We start from the raw sequence: 22,327 nt of genomic DNA on the forward strand, positions 1-22,327 counted from the left end.
CGCTCTGCGCACAGTAAGTGCTCAATAAATACGCTCGAATGAATGAAGAATTATGTTTTGTTTTACTGTCTGTCATCCCCCTTTTAGGCTGCGAGCCCGTTGCTGGGCAGGGATTGTCTCTATCGGTTGCCAAATTGTACATTCCAAGCGCTCTGCACACAGTAAGCGCTCAATAAATACGATTGAATAAATGAGTAATAATCACTGTGGTATTTGTTAAGCACTTACTATGTGCCAGGCACTGTACTAAGCGCTGGGGTGGTTACAAGCAAATTGGTTGGACGCAGCCCCTGTCCCACGTACGGTTCACAATCTTAATACTCACCCAAGCACTTAATACAGTGCTCTCCATATAGTAAGCACTCGGTAAAGACGACTGATTGTTTAAGTGACTTGCTCAAGGTCCCACAGCCGGCAAGTGGTGCTCCACAAGTGCTTTGAGGAGCAGCGTGGCTTCGTGGAAAGAGCACGGGTTTGGGAGCCAGGGGTCGTGGGTTCTAATCCCGACTCCGCCACTTGTCAGTTGTGTGACTTTGGGCAAATCACTTCACTTCTCTGGGTCTCAGTCACCTGCTTTGTAAAATGGGGATTAAAAATGTAAGCCCCAAAGTGGGACCCCTGATTACCTTGTATCTACCCCAACACTTAGAACAGTGCTTGGCACATAGTAAGCGTGTAACAAATACCATTATTATTATTATTATTAATTGATAATCACTCCCAACCCAACAAATTTTATACTCTGTTGCTTTCCCTATCTTCGTTTATTTTATTGCCTTTCTCTTCTTGGTAGATCGTAAACTCCTCGAGGGCAGGGATTTTGCCTACTAACTCTACTGTACTCTCCCAAGAGCTTAGTACAGTGCTCTGCACACAGTAAGCGCTCAATTAATGCGATTGAATGGATGACTGCTCTGTCACAATAGACTGCAAGCTCCTGAAGGGAGCATTTAGTACGGTCCTCTGTACATGGTAACCGTTTAATAAATATCACCCAGAGATTGATCGGAGGAGCTGTGATTAGAACCCACATCTCCGGACTCCCACTCCTGTGTTTTCTGCACTAGGCCACAGTGTCTCCGGGTTGGATTTCTTTTTGTTTTGTTATAGGACTCTGTAGCCCAGGGCCTTCGGAGAGCTGAATGATATCTTTTCATCTCCTCTTGCAAGAGGGAGGGGGCCGAGGGGCAGGGTTTGTTTGAGGGGAAATAACCTGAAAAGTAATCAAATGCTGATTTTTCAGATAGTCCCCGTGTCCTCAGTGACCCTGGCCCCTAGCTCTTCCCGGATCTTCAAAGGAAGATCAGGGGAGGGGCAAGACCCCCTCTCCCTTTTTCAGGGCTCAAATTCCAACCCCAGCCTCCCCCCAACCAACCCCCAGCTCCTGTCCCCTCAGTCCAGCCCAGTTTTCCGGGCAGCCCCGAACACTTTGTCCTGTATCATCGGAAGGGGGTTGGGGGCGTGGGAGGGGACGGCTTTTCACTTGGACATGCAGCCCCGGGGGAACATTTCATTCCAACATGGGGGATGCGGTTCACACCCCGCCCACCCCACCCCCGGGCCCACACCGTTCCGCAACACCCTCCCCACATCACCCCTCCGTTTATCCCCCTTCCCTTTCCCGGTCCTCTTCACCCCACTCTTTAGAACAGAAGGGTAAATCTTGCCCGAGGTCAGTGGAGTCGGGGGAGCCCCCCCAGGATTCCTGAATTAAACCCCCAATATCTTCCCTACTCCCCTTAGGACCCTTCCTTTGCCTGTTTCATTTTTAAGCAAACAGAACTCTCCTTGGGACTCAGTGTGCAGTGTGGGCCATGTACGTCCTCTCATTTATCCACTTATTTGCCTTCCTTCCTGTCTATTACCGGCTGAATCTGTTCCTTTCTGCTGCTCCCAATTACTTCTTTGTAATTTCGCCGCTGCCGGTCCCCCTCTTGAGATCGAAAGACCCTTGAGGACTGGAATCGTGTTTTTCCTATTATACTCTCTCAGGCGCTTAGCACAGTGAAGAGGAGGGCTATTAACTACTCTTCACGGGCTCTTGGAGCTTCATCCCACCCACCTCCCTTGACCCCTTATCTCCTCAGGGATCTGATTTCGCCAATCTTTTTAACTTGTTCAACCCCTTGCACCTAGCCAAGCGCTTCGAACAGAACAGAGCTGACAGAGTAAACTCTTAATAACACGATAATCCAGACCGGACCCTCTGTCCGTTTCAGGTGACATCTCAAACTGCTGCCCCCCCCCCCCCCCCCAGTTATTTTCTTCCTCTATAATAGTGATATTTGCTAGGTGCTTTCTATAGGATAAGCTGGGGTAGTGGCAAGATAGGTGGGACAGTCCCTGTCTAACAGAAGAGGTAGTGAATCCCCATTTTACAGCTGAAGAAATCAAGGACCAGAGGAATAATTTGCCCTAAGAGACTCCTCTGTGCCTCCATCTTGCCTATCTCACCGCTGACCCCTAGCCCATGACCTGCCTCTGGTCTGGAATGCCCTCCCCCTTCCAAAATTGGACAATCACTCTCCCCCTCCCACCCTAAAATGCCTAATTGAAGGCACATCTCCTCCAAGGGGCCTTCCAAGACTAAGCCCCACTTTTCCTCATCTCCCATTCCCTTCTGTGCTACCCTGACTTGCTCCCCTCGCCCCCCCCTTCACAGCACTTATATACACTATCTGTAACTATATGTATTGATGTCTCCTTGCTTCTAGACTGAAGCTCTTTATGGGCAGGGAATGTCACTGATTACTGTTGTATAGTAGAGGGCAGCGTGGCTCAGTGGAAAGAGCATGGGCTTTGGAGTCAGGGCTCATGAGTTCGAATCCCAGCTCGGCCACTTGTCGGCTGTGTGACTGTGGGCAAGTCACTTAACTTCTCTGTGCCTCAGTTCCCTCATCTGTAAAATGGGGATTAAGACTGTGAGCCCCACGTGGGACAACCTGATTCCCCTATGTCAACCCCAGCGCTTAGAACAGTGCTCGGCACATAGTAAGCGCTTAACAAATACCAACATTATTAATATTATTATTACTTTCCCAAGAGCTTAGTACAGGGCTCAGCACACAGCAGGCACTCAACAAATGATTGAATGAAAGGGGCAGAACCGAGTTTAGAGCCCAGGTCCACTGACAACCCCCACACCCCCAAGATTCATGCGCTTTTCAGTAGCCCATGCCGGTTCTCCCCAAGGAGGCAGAAAATGACTGGGGGAAAATGGGCAAGACATTACCAGGAAGACAGAGTGGACAGGGAACAGTTGTATTTAATGACATAGCCGGCTCCGGTTACAAACAAGAATTCTACAAAATCAGAACAGGTGGTTACACTGACAGCCTCGTGGCTGGGGCACGGTAGAGACACGTGGGGTACATGGGCACAGCAGCCACGGCAGTAAGGTCATCTTGGGGACAACACGGGGTTCCAAGTGACCCAGGGAAACTCAGGCAGACAGGACAGACGGCTGGGTAGGGGGCCTGGGCCAGGAGACTCACTCCAACTCCCCAGAAGGGGGATGTCGGGGTCTCTGGGGTGGGGCAGGAAGCAGAAACTACACAGCTGGTCCTGTCTGCACATCTGGGACCCCCACCCCTTTATCTGTGCCAGTACCCGAGGCCCAAACATAGATCAGATCACCGAGTCAGAGGGACTAAGGAAACTAAGGAAGACATTGAGCCTAGTATGTGTGTGGGTATGTGCGTGTGTGCCTGTGGGTTGGTGGGGAAGATTGAGGGTAAGAACCAAGAGAGCTTAACTTCCCGGAAGGTGCCACATGAGTCCTGCAGAACTGGTCCCATCTCAAGCTGACCCGCAACCCCCGTCACCCTGTGCTCACTTTGATGGGGTGCCTATATATGGGTGGGTGTGGCTTATAGTGTATCTAGCTCTAGCTCTTTATATACGGTAGATGTGTGCATAGGATGCTCTAGAGGTGTGACGTGAGGTGAGGTCCAGCATGCTGAGAGGGCCGCAGGAACACCGGGTCGGGTGGGCTGAGAAACAGGAGGCTGCTTTCTTCTCAGGATGGGCTACAGAGCCAACCGTCTCCACCGGCAAGTAAAAAGGCCGGGTGGGAGCGGTGGGCCCAGCTCTGCAGGGAGGGGGCACGCTCCCCCACTGGAGGGGGGGAGGGCCGCAGAATGAGGCCCGGCATCTGGGTGGCCGATACCACTTCTCGGTAGCCCCAGGGCGGCCCGTCTCTTGAAGGAAGAGTTGGCGGCGTCCCTCCAGCTTCCTCGGCGCCAGAGAGGGAGGAGACGGAGGGGGCGGAGGGTGGAGGCCGGCCCCCCCACCGGGGGATCCCGGTCTCCCGTTGGAGGTGCTGATGCGGGGCAGGGAAGGGGCCTACGGCAGTGAAGAGGGCAGGGTGGCTGGCGGGCTGTAGAGCGGGAGAGAGGGAAGGGACCATCAGGTTAGCGGGAAACTTGGGCCCGGGCCCTGGAGGTGGACGCTCCTGCCCTGTGCTTCCCCAAATATACAGGGCTTCACCGTGCACTGAGAACTCACACTCTGCTTCTTCTGCCCTATCATCAGGACAAGGGGAGGGGCTCCGACCCTAAATTCAAGGGATGACGGGCAGCGCGGTGCTCAGAGAGGCCAACTGTGCCCCCAAGTGTCCCCTCCCAGAAGCCCTAGGGTCATAAAGACAACCTCCCCACCCTCATGACACCCTCTGCAGACCCCACAAAAACACTCCCATCTCACGCTGCAGTAAGCTGGTCCACCCCAAGACAACAGAGACACAGCAGCCAGCCATCCCTGGCCTCTCCCTGAAACAGCCCCCTCAAATCTCTGGTCCCCTTGCCAGCCACATCCCCCGGGGCAGGAAACTGAGGCCCAGAGAAGCGTCTTTTCCCAAGGTCACATACGGACAAGTGGCAGGGATGGGATTAGAACTCGGGTCCTCCGAATCCCAGTCTCTTTTCCCTAAGCCATGACCAGGGAACAGATTTAGAAAGCTTGGCCTGGTCTCCCCCACTGCCTGCCCGATCCAGCCCCGGAACCCTGGCACCCAAGGGTAAGAGACGGGAAGGGCCGCGGCTCTCTGAACCGAGCCGTCTTCCCAGAGGCCTCATCTGACGCAATTGGCTTGGTGAGCTGGGAGGTGGACGACAGGGACTGCCTGGGATAGGGAGCAGCTGTGGGAACAGGGTTGGAGATTTGGGGCGGGGGGGTCTGGTTCCAGCCAAACCCCCCAACTTCCTCCTCGCCACTGAATCCCCATCCAGGACAGCGCAGGCAGCCAAGGGTTGGGCTGGAAACGGGGGGCTCTATTCGCCTCGCGTGTCGTGTCTCCAAACCATTTCGCAAATGTTTGGGGTTTGGCAGGCTGCAGCCAGCCCCGCGGGGAGCAAGGGGGTGGGGGCGGCATGAAGGAACCCTCCTGCATGTGTTTCTGATTCACGGCCCTTTCCCTGGAAGCAGGAAGCCACATCTCCCAGCTGTAAACAAACTCAGCTCCAGCCCTGCTCCGTTCCAGAGCAGACGGGACCCCTGCCCTGCCCTACCCTGTCCAACCTCCTCCCTGAACCCGGTGGCGGGACCACCCCTCCAACCTCCCTGTGACAGCCCCCACTGGGGCATCACTCCCTAAACTCTGCCCCCAGTGCCCCGCAGGTAAAAAATAACCCCCAGGTTTATTTCTATCCAGCCCTGGGGTCGGGGGCAGGCCTGGGGGCCAACCAGCTGTGCGCATCTGGACACTGTTGGGCCAGGACAGCCTGCATGAATGCCTTCCGGGAGGCGGCCTTCCGGGGGGCAGCCCACCGGGGAGCAGGGGCTCGAGGATCCCCCTCCAACCCCGAGCTCATTGGAGCCAGGGAAGAGGGGGCCCGGGGGCTCCCTAGGGCAGGGCCGAGGCTGTTTTCCATGGGAAAATGCTGGAAAATGATCCCCAGTTCCGAACTGTGAGCTGACCCAGGGTCGGCCCCGGTCCCTCCCGCCCCCAGTTCCTCCTCCGCTGCTTCGCTCCCAGACTTGCCCTTTCCCTCTGGGGGCGGGGGCGGGGACGAGGACAACGAGGACAGACGCCTGGCTTGTCTGGCTGCTGCCCCCCTGGGGGTCTTTATAGTTAACTCTTGCTGGGGGCGGGGCGCCTGGGTCAGCGAGGCTCCTGCAGTTGCCCTTGACGGGCCGCTGCCACCTGTGGGTGGGGCAGCAGTGGGCACACACATGCAATGGGGCCTTGTGCGGATGTGCCTCGTGCACAATCCGTGTCCTTCTGGGGATCTCAGGGTCACCGGCGGTCCTGGCCCCATTCCATGCGCCGAGCAGAGGGTGGGGGAGTCAGCCAGATCAAAACACTCCCAGACTGCCACCAATGGCAAGCAAGCAGTCTCTGGGGAAAGGAAGCACCCCAGGCTGGCCAGAGAGGGGGGCTTAATGGGGGGCTACATGGCCAGGGCTGGCTCCCGGGGCCACTAAGTCCCTCCTTGGGGCTGGAGGGAGAAGATCAGAAATCAAATTGGTTCCATGCTGCCCTTTGGCTCTGACCTTAGTGGGACCCCGTGTTCCCTGGGGTGAGGGAGGGTAGGGGATGACTGGAAGAGGCCCAGCCCAGAGGGGGAGCAGTCAGCGCCCCCTCTAGACTTTAAGCTCGTTATGGGCAGGGAACCCATGTTTGTGAATTCTGTTGTTTTGGACTCTCTCAAGTGCTTAGTACAGTGCTCTGCACTCAGTAAGGGCTCAATAAATATGACCGATTGACTGGTAGTAAGGCTTCAGTGTAGTTTTTTGTTGGGGCTGGGCACGAGGGTCAGATGTTGGCAGTCAAAAGAGGGCATGTATGGAATCGCAGGGGAAGGAAATGCCCCTTTGCCCATCAAGGCTTCTGGGATGGAAATGACACCACGGAAAGGGGGGGATCATCCTTCCGGTGACACCCCTGGAGAGCACCGTCGGTTAGGATTGGACCAGTGACGGTTGGGGGAGACTCTCCCCCAGAGCACGGGGAGCGGGGGGTGCTTCTGGAAGCAGACGGGAGGGAGGTCCGCCCCATTGTCCGCCCGCCTGCCCACTTACACGGTGGCGTGAGGAATCTGCTGGCCCCAGCCCACTTCCTTGTAGGCGGCTGTCACGTGGGTGTAGATGAGGCTGCGCACCTTGGCCCAGGCTCTCTGGGTCTCGGCCGGAAAGTTGTCAGCAAACTCCTCCGCGATGACCTCCACGATAACCCCGGACAGGATCTGGGAGGGTAGAGGGTTATAATAGCGGCGGCTGTTAAGCACTTACTTTGTGGCAAGCACCCAACTGAACACTGGGCTAGACATGGGATAACTAGGATGGGGCTCACAGCCTAAGAGAGAGGGAGAATAGAAATTGAATCCCTCATTTTACGGGTAGGGAAACGGAGGCACAGGAAAGTGTCACAGCAGGCAAGTGCCGGGCCAGGGATTAGAACCCAGATCCTGACTCTTCTTGGGCCTCTGCTGCTTACCTAAGGGGTGAGGTGAGCACGAGGTCCCCTGCCCATGTCTCCCCTTCCCACTCAGCCCCTTCCTTTTAGGAAATTGGGGCGGAAGACCAGGGATCGGCTTGACAAATTCCCCCCCGCCCTCAGTCTCAATGTACTTATGCACACATCCGTAAGGACTGTAAGATCCTTGTGGGAAGAAGCCTTCTACCACCTCTGTTGTACTGTACTCTCCCAAATGCTTAGTACAGGGTTCTATAGGCAAAATACTCAATAAAGACCACTGACTAGATTGATTCGAGCATTTGGTATTTGCCTCAGCCCCTCGGGACGTATTAATAGATGTCTGTCTCCTCCCCTGGACTATAAGCTCGTTATGGTCTACCACCTCCGTTGCAGCACACTCTCCCAGGCGCTTAGTAATAATATTGGTATTTGTTAAGTGCTTACTGTGTGTCAGGCCCTGGGGTAGCTACGAGCAAATCGGGTTGGACCCAGTCCCTGTCCCACACGGGCTCACAGTCCTCAACTCCATTTTACAGATGAGGGAACTGAGGCTCAGAGAAGTGACATGGCCAAGGTCACCCAGGAGACAAGTGGCAGAGCCGGGATGAGAAGCCAGGTCCTCCTGACTCCCAGGCCCTGGATCTATCAATCGGGCCTCGCTGCTTCTCAGTACAGTGCTCTGCACCCAGTGAGCGCTCAAGAAATGTCAGCCGGCTCCAAAGCACATGCGCAGCTTCCCCCTTCAGGTACCTTGAAGTAGACGGGTTCCACTTTGTGCTTGAGCGCATGCGCCTTGCCCACCAGCGCCAGCACGGACGAGACCTTGTCGGGGTCATGCAGGTTCTCCAGGACCGTGTTGAGGGCACCCATGACCCGCCGAGCGTGCTTGCGCAGCTGCGTACTCTGCTCCATCTCCACCGGGTCCTCCATATGTTGGAACTGGCTGAAGTATTGCTTGGCTGATGGGAAATTCACGAAGAACCTGGGGAAGAGGAGAGGGATCATTCATTCAGTCGTATTTACTGAGACCTTACCATGTGCAGAGCACTATACTGAGTGTTTGGGAAAATACAACACAATGATAACCAGACATTCCCAGCCCTCATAGAGGTCTAATGCAGCCCTCTGATGTCCATAACAGATGGGACTCTTGATTACAATAATTAGATGGTAAGATACTGAGGAGGGGTGGGGGGAAATCAGGTCTTCACACAGTAAGCCTCAACAAACACCACTGATCAGGCCCCAAGCATTGTGCTGAATTCAGGCTATAGATAAGATAATTAGGTCAGGTACCGAGCCTGCCCCACCTAAGGCTCATGCCCAAAGGGGAGGGAGAGCAGGGATTTTTACAAGTTGAGAGCAGAGATGGTGAACTCTTTAGGGTTCATTCATTCATCAGTCATATTTATTGAGTGCTTACTGTGTGCAGAGCACTGTACTAAGCCCTTGGGGAAGTACAACAATGAACAGTCACATTCCCTGCCCACAAATAGCTTACAGGCGGGGCAGGGGGGGGGGAGGGTTCTCTCCCTATCTTGTAGCAGATAGCTCTGCACACAGTGGGTGCTCAATAAATAGCAAAAACAGCCTCCTGTGTTCTTTCCAAGAGAAAGTGCCTATTGTACCCATTTTACAGTGAGGAAAATGGAGCCCAGGAACTGGCCCAAGGTCACACAGCAATGGCAGAGCATCATACAGCAGTGGCAGAGCTGGGACTAGAACAGTTCATCACCAAGTCACCGGACCTCTCTTGTTTCCAGGATCCAGAATGCCACCCGAGGAAGAAGTAGAGAAATCAGAGGCCACCTGTATTGTCCTTTCCCAAGGGCTTAGTTCAGTGTTCTGCACCCCGTAAGTGCTTGATAAATACCACTTGATTGGCTTAAGGCAAAAGAACAGAGCCCTGGAGATCTGATGGGAGACCACTCCCAGGCCCCCTCTCTCCTCCACAGGGATGTGAGAAGGGACAATCACTGGTGGAGCAGTGTGGTCTGATGGAAAGAGCATGGGCCTGGGAGTCAGAAATCCCAGCTGCACCACTTGCCTCTTGTGTGACCTTGGGCAAATCATTTAACTTCTCTGAGCTCAGTTCCTTATCTATAGAACAGGGATTCAATACTTGTCCTCTTTCCTACCTAGAGCGTGAGCCCCATGTGGGAAAGGGACTGTAACTGACCTGATTACTTGAACCTATCCCAAAACTTAAAGCCATCCTTGACATAGTAAGCACTTAACAATTACTGTTATTATATTGGAGAAGCAGCGTGGCTCAGTGGAAAGAGCGTGGGCTTTGGAGTCAGGGCTCATGAGTTCGAATCCCAGCTCTGCCACTTGTCGGCTGTGTGACTGTGGGCGAGTCACTTAACTTCTCTGTGCCTCAGTTCCCTCATCTGTAAAATGGGGATTAAGACTGTGAGCCCCACGTGGGACAACCTGATTCCCCTATGTCTGCCCCAGCGCTTGGAACAGTGCTCGGCACATAGTAAGCGCTTAACAAATACCAACATTATTATTATTATTATTAACAATAAAGAAACCCCAGGAATTGCTATCAGTGGAGAACAGAAAGGGCCTTCTCATAGGATTCTTCAGATCCTCGGATCCCTCATCTTCTGACGATTTGGTTATTTGGACTCTAGGGTTGGGGCTTTTCTATGAATCATAGCATTACAGTGGCTGGGGAGTTTGCATACACTGATGAAGCTTAGAGCTTACGCCATATAGGGTTTCCCATAATGGAAAGGTCTAAGCCGGAGCCTCAGACAAAGTTGATTTACCTTGTGCTGGACATCAGGAGCACGGGAGTCAAAGGTGGAAGATGAAGTGATCAAAATGTTGATTAAAGATGACAATCAGAGACTCAATTTTTTTGTTTGGTTTGGTTTTTTCACTGCACGGAAGGCAATGGTAAACCACTTCCGTATCTTTACCAAGAAAACTCTAAGGACACACGTATCACAACAAATTTAAGGCAGAAGATGGGACATTCTAGAAAGGGTGTGTCCATGGAGTAGCTATGGATCAGAAACAATGCAACAGCATTTGAGGAAGAAGAAGGGTGGGGGCGGGCGGGGGTGGGGGATCCCCGTGTCCTCTAGACCATAGGCTTGTTGTGGGCAGGGAATATGTCTATCAATTCTTTTGTATTGTACTCTCTCAAACGCTTAGTGCTCTGCTCTGCCCATAGTAAGTGCTCAAAAAATATCATTGCCTGAGAAGGTGAAGAGTCAGAAGTCAGCTGCTAAACCTGCCCCAATCTGCCGACAGCATCCCGTCCCGTCCCATCCCGTTCTTCCCCCCCTCCGCCCCCAACCCGTTCCCCTTTCCAACCCTGCCGTGTAAAGCCACAGCCGGGGAGTTTCTGGCAATTCCCAAAGACATCTGGGATTCCAGAGAGCCTGAAGCAGGCTGCCAATGTCGGGGGGGGGGGGGGGGGGGGGAGCCATCAGCATTATAAAGGAGGGGGGACCTAGAATAACACTGAGTGCACCCCTCCCCCGCAACTCCCAGCTGAGGTGAAGGGGTCAGGAATGCTGGCTGCAGGGGCCTGGATCCCTCCCAGAATTCCTGACTCGGAGAGGAGCAGGAGGTGAAAACAGGAGGAGCAGGAAGGCGGTGTCTTCACACATCCTCCCACTCCCTGGGGGAAGAGGCAGTTCCAGGGAGCTGGAATCCCGACCTTGGTGACCTCCACCCCGTATAGAGACTAGGTCGGGGGGTGGGAATCTAAATTTGGAGGGGAGGAGAGCTGTTTGGGGGCAGGGGTCTTGGGGTACCTGAGCAAAGGAGTGAGGGATGTTGGGTCAGTGGAGCTCAGGGCCTGCTCTTCCACCCTCTAGCTTAACAATAGAAGCAGCGTACCCGACCAGTAGACAGCGCTCAAGCCTGGGAACCAGAAGGACCTGGGTTCTAATCCCGGTTCCCCCACTGTGTGCTCTGTGACCTTGGGCAAGTCACTTCACTTCTCTGGGCCTCAGTTACTTCATCTGCAAAATGAAGATCAAGACTGTGAGGCCCATCTCTCTCAAATCCTACCTCAGGAGTGGAAACAGTTAGGCAAATCGCTTAACCTCTCCTTGCCAGTTTCCTCATCTGTGAAATGAGAATTAAATACCTCTTCTCCCTTCCCCTTAGATTACTGTGAGTCTTACAGAGACTGTCTGACCTGATTGAATTGTACCTATTCCAGTACTCAGATCAGTGCTTGACGCAGTCAGCGCTGGGGCGGGGAACAGGTCTATCAACTGTTATGTTGTATTATTATGGTATTTATTATTTTGTGTCAAGCACGGTTCTAACCACTGGGGTAGACAGAAGTGAATCCGGTTGGACACATTCCTCCATGAGGCTCACAGTCTAAGTAGGGGGGAGAGCAGGAACTGAATCCCCATTTTACAGTTGAGGGAAGTGAGATCCAGAGAAGTGACTTGTCCAAGGTCACACTGCACGCAACTGGTGGACCCGAGATTAGAACCCTTCGACTTCAACTCCCAGGCCCATGGTCTTTCCGCGAGGCGATGTCGTTTGTCCTCTCCCCAAACCCTAAGAATAACGCTCGGCACACAGTAAGCCTCCGATAAATACGATACACCGATTGATTATTTCTAGAGTCTTTCTACATTCCTTTCACCCAGAAATCCATTGCCAGGTTAGTTTCTGGGTGGGCTGGGGATGGAAGAGGGAGTTGGTGGGAATAGAGGGTAGGGGGTGTTCCTGGAAGGGAGGCTGAGTGAATCAGACATTGGCAGGGCCTGGACGCTTCTTCCGGCCAGTGGCTGGAGGAGGGGTGAGAAGATGCTAACTAGTTCATTCCTTTCCCAGGATCCAAACCCCTTGGCTCGGGAGCCTACTTTCTGCTCGCCACAGGAAGGGGCGGAGTGAGGTCATCATCGGTAGCATCTAGTGAGTGCTTACTGTGGGGAGGGCACCGTACTAAGCGCTTGGGAGAGTACAGTACGACAGAGTTTGTTACACGTGTGTCCTGCCCACAAGGAGTCTACCGTCTAGAGGTCCCAGCCGCCCCGGATCCCTGCGGGGAGCACAGAAGGAGGGGGGTTGGGGGGTCCTCTTAGGGCTGCCGCATCCCCTTACCCAACAAATCAGTACGGTGGACCCCCCAGGCCGGGACCCCCAGCCTGCATCTCCTGCTCCTGAGATGGGACCTGCCCCCGGCGACAGCGGGAACTACTGCCTCCTGCCAAACCCCAGAATCTCTCCACTCAGGTCGGGGAGGGAGAGGAGGGGAGAGGGGCCGGAAGACCAGAAAGTAGGTGCAGGACTCCCTGGGCTAGGACCCCCGCCTTCCCTTTAACCTCTGACCCTCGACCTTTGCTCTCCCGAAGCGGGGCGGCTTTCCGAGGGGTTGAGGGGAGGCCCACTTGCCCCCCGTCCCTCGCTAGGCCTCAGTGTTCACACCTCTAAAATGGGGAAGGGGAGGTCCTCGTCTCCGCCCGACTGGATCGGGCAGGGGTGTGAGTGGAGGGGGTCGTTGCTGACATCTCTGGGGCTGGAAGCCGCCGGTGGTCGCTCCTCTGGGAGGGGGCCCGGGGGAGGGGTCCCAGGGCCGGGGACCCCCTTCTCTGGCCCCCCTCCTCCGCCGGCGACGCCTCCTCGTCCCTCGGGTCCCGTCCCGGCTGGGGCTGCCACCTACCTCACTAGGATGGCGACCCCCACATCCTCGCAGTTGGCGTAGACCCTGGCCCACGTCTCCTGCACCGCCTTCCTCTCCGCCTCTGACAGCTCCTCGCTCCGCTCCCGCCTTTCCGTCTCCATCGCGCCCGGGACCTTCTCCATGAAACCCGGCCCGGTCCGGTCCTGCCCGGCCCCGGGGCCCCGGCGAGCCGAGGGAAGAGGCGACAGAGACAGAGAGAGCCGGAGCGGCGGCCGGGGCTGGGGGACGGACGGACGGAGTGTGAGTGTGAGTGTGTGTGCCCGCGGGTGCGCGCGGGTGTGTGTGTGTGTGAGCGTGTGTGCGCGGGGGGTGGGAAGGTGAGGGGCCGGGGGCGGGATGGGGGGTGGGGGGGTGGGATGTGGTCCGCCGAAACAAACAATTCCAAAATCCCCTTTCTGCCAATCCCCGGAGCTGAAGGATGGGGGAGGGAGGAGGAAGAGGAGGGAGGGGGGATGGGGAGGGAGGAGGAAGAGGAGGAGGGAGGGGAGATGTGGGGGGGAGGAGGAAGAGGAGGGAGATGTGGGAGGGAGGAGGAGGGAGATGTGGGAGGGGGGAGGGAAGCTCCCGGCCTCCGCGGCGCTGACCCCAGCCCAGATAGACTGGTCCGAGGCGGGTGGCGTGGGGGGTTTGCGTGTCCGTGTCCACCGGGCAGCCCCCAGCCCCAACAACCCCGGGGCAGGTTGGCAGGGGGGTTTATGATATGACTCAGGGCTTTTCCGCCTGGCCTGCGAAGGCCCCCCGCCCCCGGTATCCAGCCTGTCCCGGCCCCCCGGGCCCCGGGACGTTTGGGGTCCGGGGGAGCAGGTCGGGGAGAGGGAGGGGAAAAGGGTCCCCGGGCGGATGGGGCCAATGGGCGGTGGTGGGTGCCGAGGCAGGGAATGGCCCTTTCCTCGACAGCCAAGGTCACCTGGGCGGCCGGCAGCCCCGGGGTCTCTGCAGGACCGGCCCCTGCTCTCACCTGGGGAAGGACACTGAGCGGCCCCCGAGGGATAGTGGCAAGATTGGGCCCGGGGGGTCCGCGGGGGACAGAATGACCCGGAGTGGTCAGGAGCAGGAAGACCCAGGGGGATCCGGGTAGAGAAGGGGCCTGACTCTCCTGACATGGGGGTCTGGCATGAGAAGCAGTGTGGTCTAGTGGCCTGGGAGTCGGAGGACGTGGATTCTAATTCCGCCTCCTCTACTTGTCTGCTGTGTGACCTTGGGCGAGTCACTTCACTGGGCCTCAGTGACCTCATCTGTAAAAGGGGAATTAAGACTGTGAGCCCCAGGGGGGACAACCTCATTACTTTGTATCTACCCCAGCACTTAGAGTGGTGCTTGGCACAAAGTAAGCACTCACCAAATGCCATCATGGTTATTGTTATTATTAATATCTTCCTTTCCAGACAGGGCTCCCCTGCTCCCGCCCAAGTGATCAGCTGGCTGGATCACCTGCCCTTTACCCCCAGAGCGGGCCCGGCCTCGGGCAGAGGTCAGCTTGGGGCAGTCCAGCCGAGGGAGGGCCAGACCCGTCATCCCCTGCAGGAGTCTCCCCCCGCCCCGGGTTGATGTCTCCCACTCCCCTGCCCTGCCCCAAGGTCGGTGTTTGTGCCCCCGCTAATCGGGCTGATCCTCTTACTGCAGGCCGGGGCGGGAGCGAGGGCAGAGCAAGGCCCGGGACCTGAGGCACCTGCGGCAGGCGCGGCGCTGGACGGTCCGGTTGGGTCCGGCTCGGCCCGGTCCGGGGTCCTGGAAGCCGGGGATGGGGCGGCGGCCCCATGTGCACCACGTTTGTGCTGCTCAGTGCCCTGGCCCTGCTCTGGAGGCGTCACTTCGGCAACCGTGTCCAGCCGTGTGAGCCCGAGGCCGGGACGAGGGGGATGGGGGGTGATAAGGGGTGCGGGGATGCGGTGGGAGGGGATGGGGGTGCTAAGGGGTTTGGGAAAGGAATGGGGAATGATAAGGGTCTTGAGTATGGGGTAGGAGGGAATGGGGGGTAATAAGGGGCTTGGGGAGGTGGTGGAAAAGGATGGGGGGCTTGAGGAGGCGGTGTGGGATGGTGAGGGGCTTGGGGAGCCAGTGGGAGGGTGGTAAGGGGCTTGGGGAGGGGGTGGGAAAGTGATAAAGTGCTTGGGGAGGTGGTGTGGGATGGAAGGGGCTTTGGGGGGCATTTGGGGTGAAGGGATCTTGGAGTGGGGTGATGGGGGGGCTTAGAGAAGCATTCGGAGGCAAGGGGGATGGGAGGAGACCCCTCTGCTTTTCTGACCTCCGGGCCGCCCCCTGACCCTCCCCGCCCCCAAGCTCCTCCTCCCGGGGAGACCCCAGACAGGACCGGACCGAGTATCTTGGGGGGAGGCCGACCCTGCCCCTTCCCTCCGCAGGCAGCCCCAGGGAGAAGAGGAGGAGGAGATGACAGACGGAAGGTCGGAGACGGGGTCCCGGCGCCCCGGCGGGTGAGCCCCCGGCCGCCTGCCTGGAGGAGGAGGCCCGGCCCGGCCCCAGGTACCCGAAGCTGCCGGAGCTGGCGGCAAGATTTGCTGCGTCGCCCCCCAGTAAAAGCCACCAGAGGGGCATGACGTCATCGCCACGCACTCCCATTGGCCGAGCATCCTCTGCCTCCCCGGGGGTCATCAATAAGAAGAATAATACTTGGGGTATCTGCTAAGCCCTTACTGCGTGCCAAGCACTGTTCTAAGCACTGGGGGTTAGATACAGGGTAATCAGGTTGTCCCACATGGGGCTCACCCAAGTGTCACCCCCCTGCTATCTCTCCCCGGGAGGGGGACTGGACACCCCTGGCTTTCTGGGGGGATATTTATCCGGGACCTGGAGAAGCATCATGGCCTAGCCGAAAGAGTACAGAGAGTCAGGGGACCTGGATTCTAATTCGGGTTCAGCCACCTGCCGGCTGTGGGTTCTTGGGTAAGTCACCTCTCTGGGCGGCAATTTTCTCACATACAACTAGGATTCGATCCCTGTTCTCCCTCCTACTTAGACTCTGAGCCCCCTGTGGGACAGGGACTGTGCCCAGCCTGATTATCTTGCATCTATCCCAGTGCCTGACAGGCAGTAAGTGCTTAACAAATACCACATTTATTTATTACCTCTGCTGGGCAGAGAGGGTTGGAGTGCATTCTAGGGGCACAAGCGTGTGGGTGTATCAATCATATTTATCAATTATATTTAGACATGTATACCCATGTGTGTGTTTCTCAGCCCTGAATAAACAGCTGCTGATTGCCTCTGGGCCCTGAATGTGTGGGTTTTGGCTGGGGCATATCAGTCAGGTGGGCCAGCAGCTGCTAGGAGAAGCCCTATCCACTGCTGCACCTTCCGCTCTTCATTTCCCTGCCTGGAGATCAGGCCTGTTCAGTGTCCGGAGGCCTGAACTCCCTTCTCTACCTCCAAGGGAGGAAGTAGTGACAGGTGTTGCAGCTGCGGGGACCCCAGTGGCTCCAGGCCTCCCCCCACCCAGGATCATCTCCATTTAATTAGTCCCTGTCATTTATTGGGCACCTACTGCATTCAAGGCACTGTGCTCAGCACTTGGAAGACTATAATAGATGTAGAAGACATGATCCCTACCACTAAGGAGCTTACAGACTAGCCATTCCTAGAAGAATAACAATCATAATTGTGTTATCAGTTAAGCCCTTACTGTGTCAAGCCCTCTTTTAAGTGCTGGGGTAGTAGATACAAGATAATCAGATCCCACATGGGGTTCACAGTCTTAAGTAGGAGGGAGAACAGGGATTGAATTCCCATTTTACAGATGAGGAACTGAGGCACAGAGAAGTTAAGCCACCTGGCCAGGGTCACACAAGCAGGCAAGAGGTGGAATGAGGATTAGAACGCAGGTCCTCTGACTCTTAAGCCAGGGATTTTTCCAGTAGGCCACGCTGCTTCTCTGAAAGACAGTGCCCACCTGCTTCTGAGTTCTCCACCAGGCCTGGCTGTCAGACTTGAGTCCTTGAGCATGGTGAAGGCCCTGATCTCCACTGACTTTATGTTTTAGCTCCAGACCCGGATGACTCCCTTCCTGAGCCCAGGGCTGCTGTACGCCCCGTGATGGAAAGCTCCTGGAGGCAGAAGAACCCCACGTTCGACCCCTCCCCGCCAACACAATGGGGGCCAGTCCTGAATGCAGCACAACTTCAGATCCCCAAGAGGGGAGACACTTGCAACTGCCCTGTTTAGCTCTCTAGGACTACCCCCCTCTGACTCATGTAGGGGTCACCCGATGGGGCAACAGCTCCATGACCCTGGTGGAGTGGGCTAGGGGGGAGGCTTTGGGGACGTGACTAGTTAGATCTCCTAGGGCTTAGACCCAATATGGACCACCCACCCAGAGACCCTCCGGATGGGCCGGAAAGGTGTTCCTTTTGCCATGGGATTACCCATACAGAGTGGTTACCACCCATGGGAAGATATTTCACCACCTGTCATGGGGGGTTGGGGGTACCTGTAATTTTCAGATGTCTTCAATTGCTTTGTGGGGCAATAGTAAAGTTCAGATTTGGTTCACAGGAGGTTTTGGGCTCAGTGTACCTGGGTGTCAGTCTCTTCAATGTCTTTTTCCTCGCCACATTCGCTCAATTGTATTTATTAGGCACTTACTGTGTACAGCACACTATACTAAGGGTTTGGGAGAGGACAATACAACAATATAACTGACACATTCCCTGCCCATAAAGAGCTTACTCCCCAGTCCCCTGGCTGGAATTGTCTGTTGGATGCAATAGGGGAGCCCAGACATGAGTGCCTGCCTAAGACTGTGTGTTTGTGAGGGGACATATGTGCACGTAAGAAGCAGCATGGCCTAGTGGAAACAGCCCAGACATCAGAGCACTTGAGTTCTAATCCCAGGTCCACCTCTTATCTGCTGTGTGACCTTGGGGAAGTCACTTCATTTCTCTGGGCCTCAGTTCCTTCATCTGCAAAATGGGGATTCCGTACTTTTCTCTCCTACTTAGACTGTGAGCCCCATCTGGGACCTGATGGGCTTATATCTACCCTGGTGCTTAGTACAGGGTTTGCACATAGTAAGCATTTAACAAACACCACAATTATTATTGTGGAAGTGTGTTCAAATCGGATAGAAGCATGTGGGATTTGGTGGGGAGAAGACACTTTTTTTGGCAATCACTGATTGCCTCTCTGGTCTCCAGCTGCTTTGCCATTTCTCTGCACAATCCTGCCTGGCCCCGGGAAGAGATAAAAGCTAATTTCCGCTCCTGCTCTCCGAGATTCAGGCTCTGGCAGCTGCTCCTATCTTTCTCAAAGCCATTAATCTTCAAAAGAAATCTTTCTCCCTTCCTCCTCCCTCCCACCTCTCTCCCTCCAGTCTCTCAGACCTGGTCCCTCTAGCTCCATCACCTTCCCCATCTCACGGCTCCAGAGGCCTCCATCTCCTTCTCTCCCTCTCCTCTACCAGGCAGAGAAAATGGGGACACTTCTCCAGTTTCCATCTCTGAAGTCTTTGGGGGCTGGAGTGAGTTCGGGAAGTCAGTCAAGCATTCAATCCTATTTATTGAGCACTTACTGTGTGCAGAACATTGTATTAAGTGCTTGGGAGAGTCCAATACAGAGTTAGTGGATACATCCCCTGCTCATAAATTCAGTCTACAGTGTGCAGAGCACTGTACTAAGCACAATATAACAGAGTTGGTCGACTTGTTCCCTGCCCACAACGAGTTACATTCTAGAGAAGGATAGACACAGACATTAATATAAATAAATACGGACAGCTGTGCTTCCAGTGATCCTCTCCCCTTTCCTTGAGAACGGAGAGGACCAAAGTCCACTGACCAATCGATAGTGTAGGGGCAAGGAAGAGGCCATATTGGAGTGGGCAAAAGCCCAAGTAGAGGACAAGAACAGGGCTATGCAGAGGAGCTACATGGCTGAGCAGAAAGACCCTGGGCCTGGGAATCAGAGGATCTGGCTTCTAATCCTGGCTCCTCCACTTGCCTGCTGTGTGATCTTGGGCAACTCACTTCACTTCTCTGGGCCTCAGTTTTTTCATCTGTAAAATGAGGTTTCAATACCTGTACTTTAAGTGTAAGCAGGGATTGTATCCAATCTGAGTATCTTGTATCTACTCCAGCCTTAGTACAGTGTCTGGCACATAGTAAATGCTTATCATTATTGTTATTACTACTAATGATAATAATAAGGTGCAGTGCCTGGATAGGGTTAGGGTTAGATATGCATTGGATACCCAAGAGCCCATGACAGTCTCCCCCTATTGCAGTCTTAATAAGGATAGGAGGAGTGGAAGCAGAAGACCCCAGGCCTTGGAGGTCAGAAGTTCTAATCCCAGCTCTGCCACACATCTGCTGTGTGATCTTGGGCAAGTCACTCCACTTCTCTGGGCCTCAGTTCCCTCATCTGTAAAATTGGGATTAAGACTGGGAGCCCCAGGTGGGACAGGGACTCTGTCCAACCTGATTACCTTGTGCCTCCCCAGCACTTAGAAAAGTGCTTGCACACAGAAGTACTTAAATACCACAATTATCATGATCATCATCGTTACCTGCTCTCCTTTCTTGCATCTCAGTCCTGAGAGCTGACAGGGAGCAGACCATTGTCTGTTTCCCTTCTCTGCCTGAATGCAAATCTCCGGGGAGGCTGGTTGGGGGCCTGAGTGACAGTCAAACGACTGTCAGCGATGGTGGGGGGAGGCCGGGGCCAGCAGCTAGGAGTCTGCTGAATCCCCGGCTGCTCTCTGTCTCTCCTAGAGCTCGGAACCTGACTGGGGAGCTAATGATGAGCCACACGGGGCGGAAGAGGAGAGAGGCTTTTGATAGAGGTGATGGTCCTGATGGTAGCGAGGGTCGCATCAGCAACAGCAGCAGCTACAGCAGCCTTCCTCTGGGCCCTGCTTTCAGGCTCCGAGAGAGAGATGGCAGCTTCACACCCTCACCCTGGGTGACCCGCTCCCTCCCCCATAGGCTGACCCATATCTGGTGGTGGGGTACCCCTGGAAGTCTTTGGATACATGATCAGTGGGACAATACTAAGCACTTGGTATGTGCTAAGCATCTGGGAAGAAAAGGAAAATCAGGTGAGACACAGTTCCTGTCTCTGGGATTGGGGCTCACTATCTAAGAGGGAGAGAGGGGGGAGTCTTCTCCCCCTTTTTACAGATGGGGACATTGAGGCCCAGAGAGTCCAAGTGACTTGCTAGGGAAGCAGCATAGGGGAGTGGATGGAGCACAGGCCTGGGAGTTAGAAAGACATGGTTTCTAATCCTGGATCTGCCAATGTCTGCTGTGTAACCTTGGCAAGTCACTCTACTTCTTTGGGCCTCAGTTACTTCATCTGTAAACTGGAGATTAAGACTGTGAGCCCCATGCCGGATAGGGACTGTGTCCAACCCGATTTGTTCAAATCCACCCCAGGGTTTAGTACGGTGCCTGGCACATAGTAAGGGATTAACAAATACCATAATTATTGCCAAAGGTCACCCAACAGAGAGATTACATTAGCACTCAGGCCTCAAGGAGTTTACCATCTAGCATAGGAGGAAGTAATCAATACTTATGGAGCCCATTCCTGCCACCAATACCTTCAGTCTACAGTCTGTAATAGAGCCTATAGAATATATATATATATCCAAACTATGCATTTATGGGAATTTAAGGGCTTAGAGGGCATGAAAGGAAGTTGGACATAAATTTGATTTGAATTGGATAAAATAATAATTGTGGTATTTGCTATTGGACTGGGAGATAGGAGGCCTTCCCCGGTTTAGTTCTAGAGGACACATCTACTAGTACTGTACTCTCCCAAGCTTTAGTATAGGGCTCAGCATATAGTAAGATCTCAATAAATATGATTGATTATAAGAGAAGTAATTTCAGTTGGGTTTACGAAACCAGGTGCAAAGCCAAGGGTGTCACTGGCCATCCAGGATTTAACAAGGAGCAAAAATCTGGATCTTTCACTTATCTTAAGGGAAGGAGGACCTGGGCAGTCTACAGTGGGGGCCAAGATACAATCAATCGTATTTGAGTGATTACTGTGTGCAGAGCACTGGACGAGGTACTTGGGAGAGTACAACTATATAAAAGACACATTCCCTGCACACAACAAGCTTACAGTCTAGAGGGGGAGACAGACATTAATATAAATAAATCAATTATGGAAATGGACATAAGTGTTGTGCAGGTGGGGGGGAGTTGAATAAAGGGAGCAAATCAGGGAGCTAGAGAAGGGAATGGAAGGAAAGAAAAAGAGGGCTTAGTCAGGGAAGGCCTCTTGGAGACGTGCCTTCAATAAGGCTTTGAAAGTGGAGGAGAGTAATCATCTGTCAGATATGAAGAGGGAGGGAGTTCAGGCCAGTGGCCGAATGTGGATGACAGACTGGCAGCGAGATAGACGAGATCAAGGTACAGTGAGTAGAGTGGCATTGCAGGAGCAAAGTGTGTGGCCTGGGTTGTAGTAGGGGAGTAGTGAGGTGAAGTAGGAGGGGGTAAGGCGATTGATTACCTTAAAGGTGATGGTCAGGAGTTTCTCTTTGATGCAGAGATGGATGGGCAACTACTGGAGGTTCTTGAGGAATGGGGAAAAATGGCCTGAATGTTTTAGTAGATACATGATTTGGGCAGCAGAGTAAAATGTGGAGGCTGATACAGTAATCAAGGTGGGATAGGATAAGGGCTTGGATTACAAGGAACTAATGTGTGGGTGGTATGTGTGTGTATAAGGTGTGATTGTAGTAGTAATTGAAACAGTAATGGCATTTGTGAAGCACTTACTGGATGTAGAATACTGTACTAAACGCTGAGAGAGAGTACACAGATGGGAATTACGCATGGACCCTGTCTCTTGAAAAGCTCACAGTCTGGGGGTGGGGGGGGGTGGGGGAGAGCATGAGAGCTCAGGCTGGCTGCCACTTGGGAGGACAGACATAGGGGAGGAAAGAAGACATACCTTCTTCGCTGGAGGAGTTGCCTAAATGAAGAAGCAGGGAGCCTTGGGAGGCTGTTGTCAGCTTGACGAAGCCTTCATCTCCCTGAAGCTTAGCAATTTAAACGTAGCCTCCTGGAGACCTGGGAAAGAGAGGCATGGGGATGAGGGGCAGGTGATGGGGGGAAGAGGGGAAAGAGGCTGGTGGGTAAAGACGAGGAGGAAGGAGAGACAGGAGAGGAACGAGGCACATGAATGAGGGACAGGTGTGTCTGTTGGGGGGCGGAGGTGAGGGAGGGAAATGAGCACGTGGATGAGGGGCGGGTGTGTATATGTGTGTGCTC

General features: G+C 54.5%; 1 protein-coding gene and 1 long non-coding RNA gene across 2 annotated transcripts; one reads left to right on the forward strand and one right to left on the reverse strand.

Annotated features, from left to right (window-relative positions):
• Window positions 1-3,245: 3,245 nt before the first annotated feature.
• CYGB (cytoglobin) lies at window positions 3,246-22,197 on the reverse strand. Its single transcript, XM_029057041.2, has 5 exons — window positions 22,008-22,197; window positions 13,071-13,309; window positions 8,168-8,399; window positions 7,021-7,184; window positions 3,246-4,378 (listed from the first exon to the last, which is right to left on the reverse strand). The coding sequence occupies exons 2-5, from the start codon at window positions 13,211-13,213 to the stop codon at window positions 4,345-4,347; spliced, it is 573 nt and encodes a 190-aa protein (XP_028912874.1). The 5' UTR covers window positions 13,214-13,309; window positions 22,008-22,197; the 3' UTR covers window positions 3,246-4,344.
• On the forward strand, window positions 15,458-17,617 carry LOC120638192. The gene is made up of 2 exons (XR_005659713.1): window positions 15,458-15,572; window positions 17,086-17,617. It is a non-coding gene; the product is annotated as an uncharacterized LOC120638192 (long non-coding RNA).
• Window positions 22,198-22,327: the final 130 nt, after the last annotated feature.

This window comes from Ornithorhynchus anatinus, unplaced genomic scaffold, assembly GCF_004115215.2.
Source record: "Ornithorhynchus anatinus isolate Pmale09 unplaced genomic scaffold, mOrnAna1.pri.v4 scaffold_264_arrow_ctg1, whole genome shotgun sequence".
Taxonomy (NCBI): Eukaryota; Metazoa; Chordata; class Mammalia; order Monotremata; family Ornithorhynchidae; genus Ornithorhynchus; species Ornithorhynchus anatinus.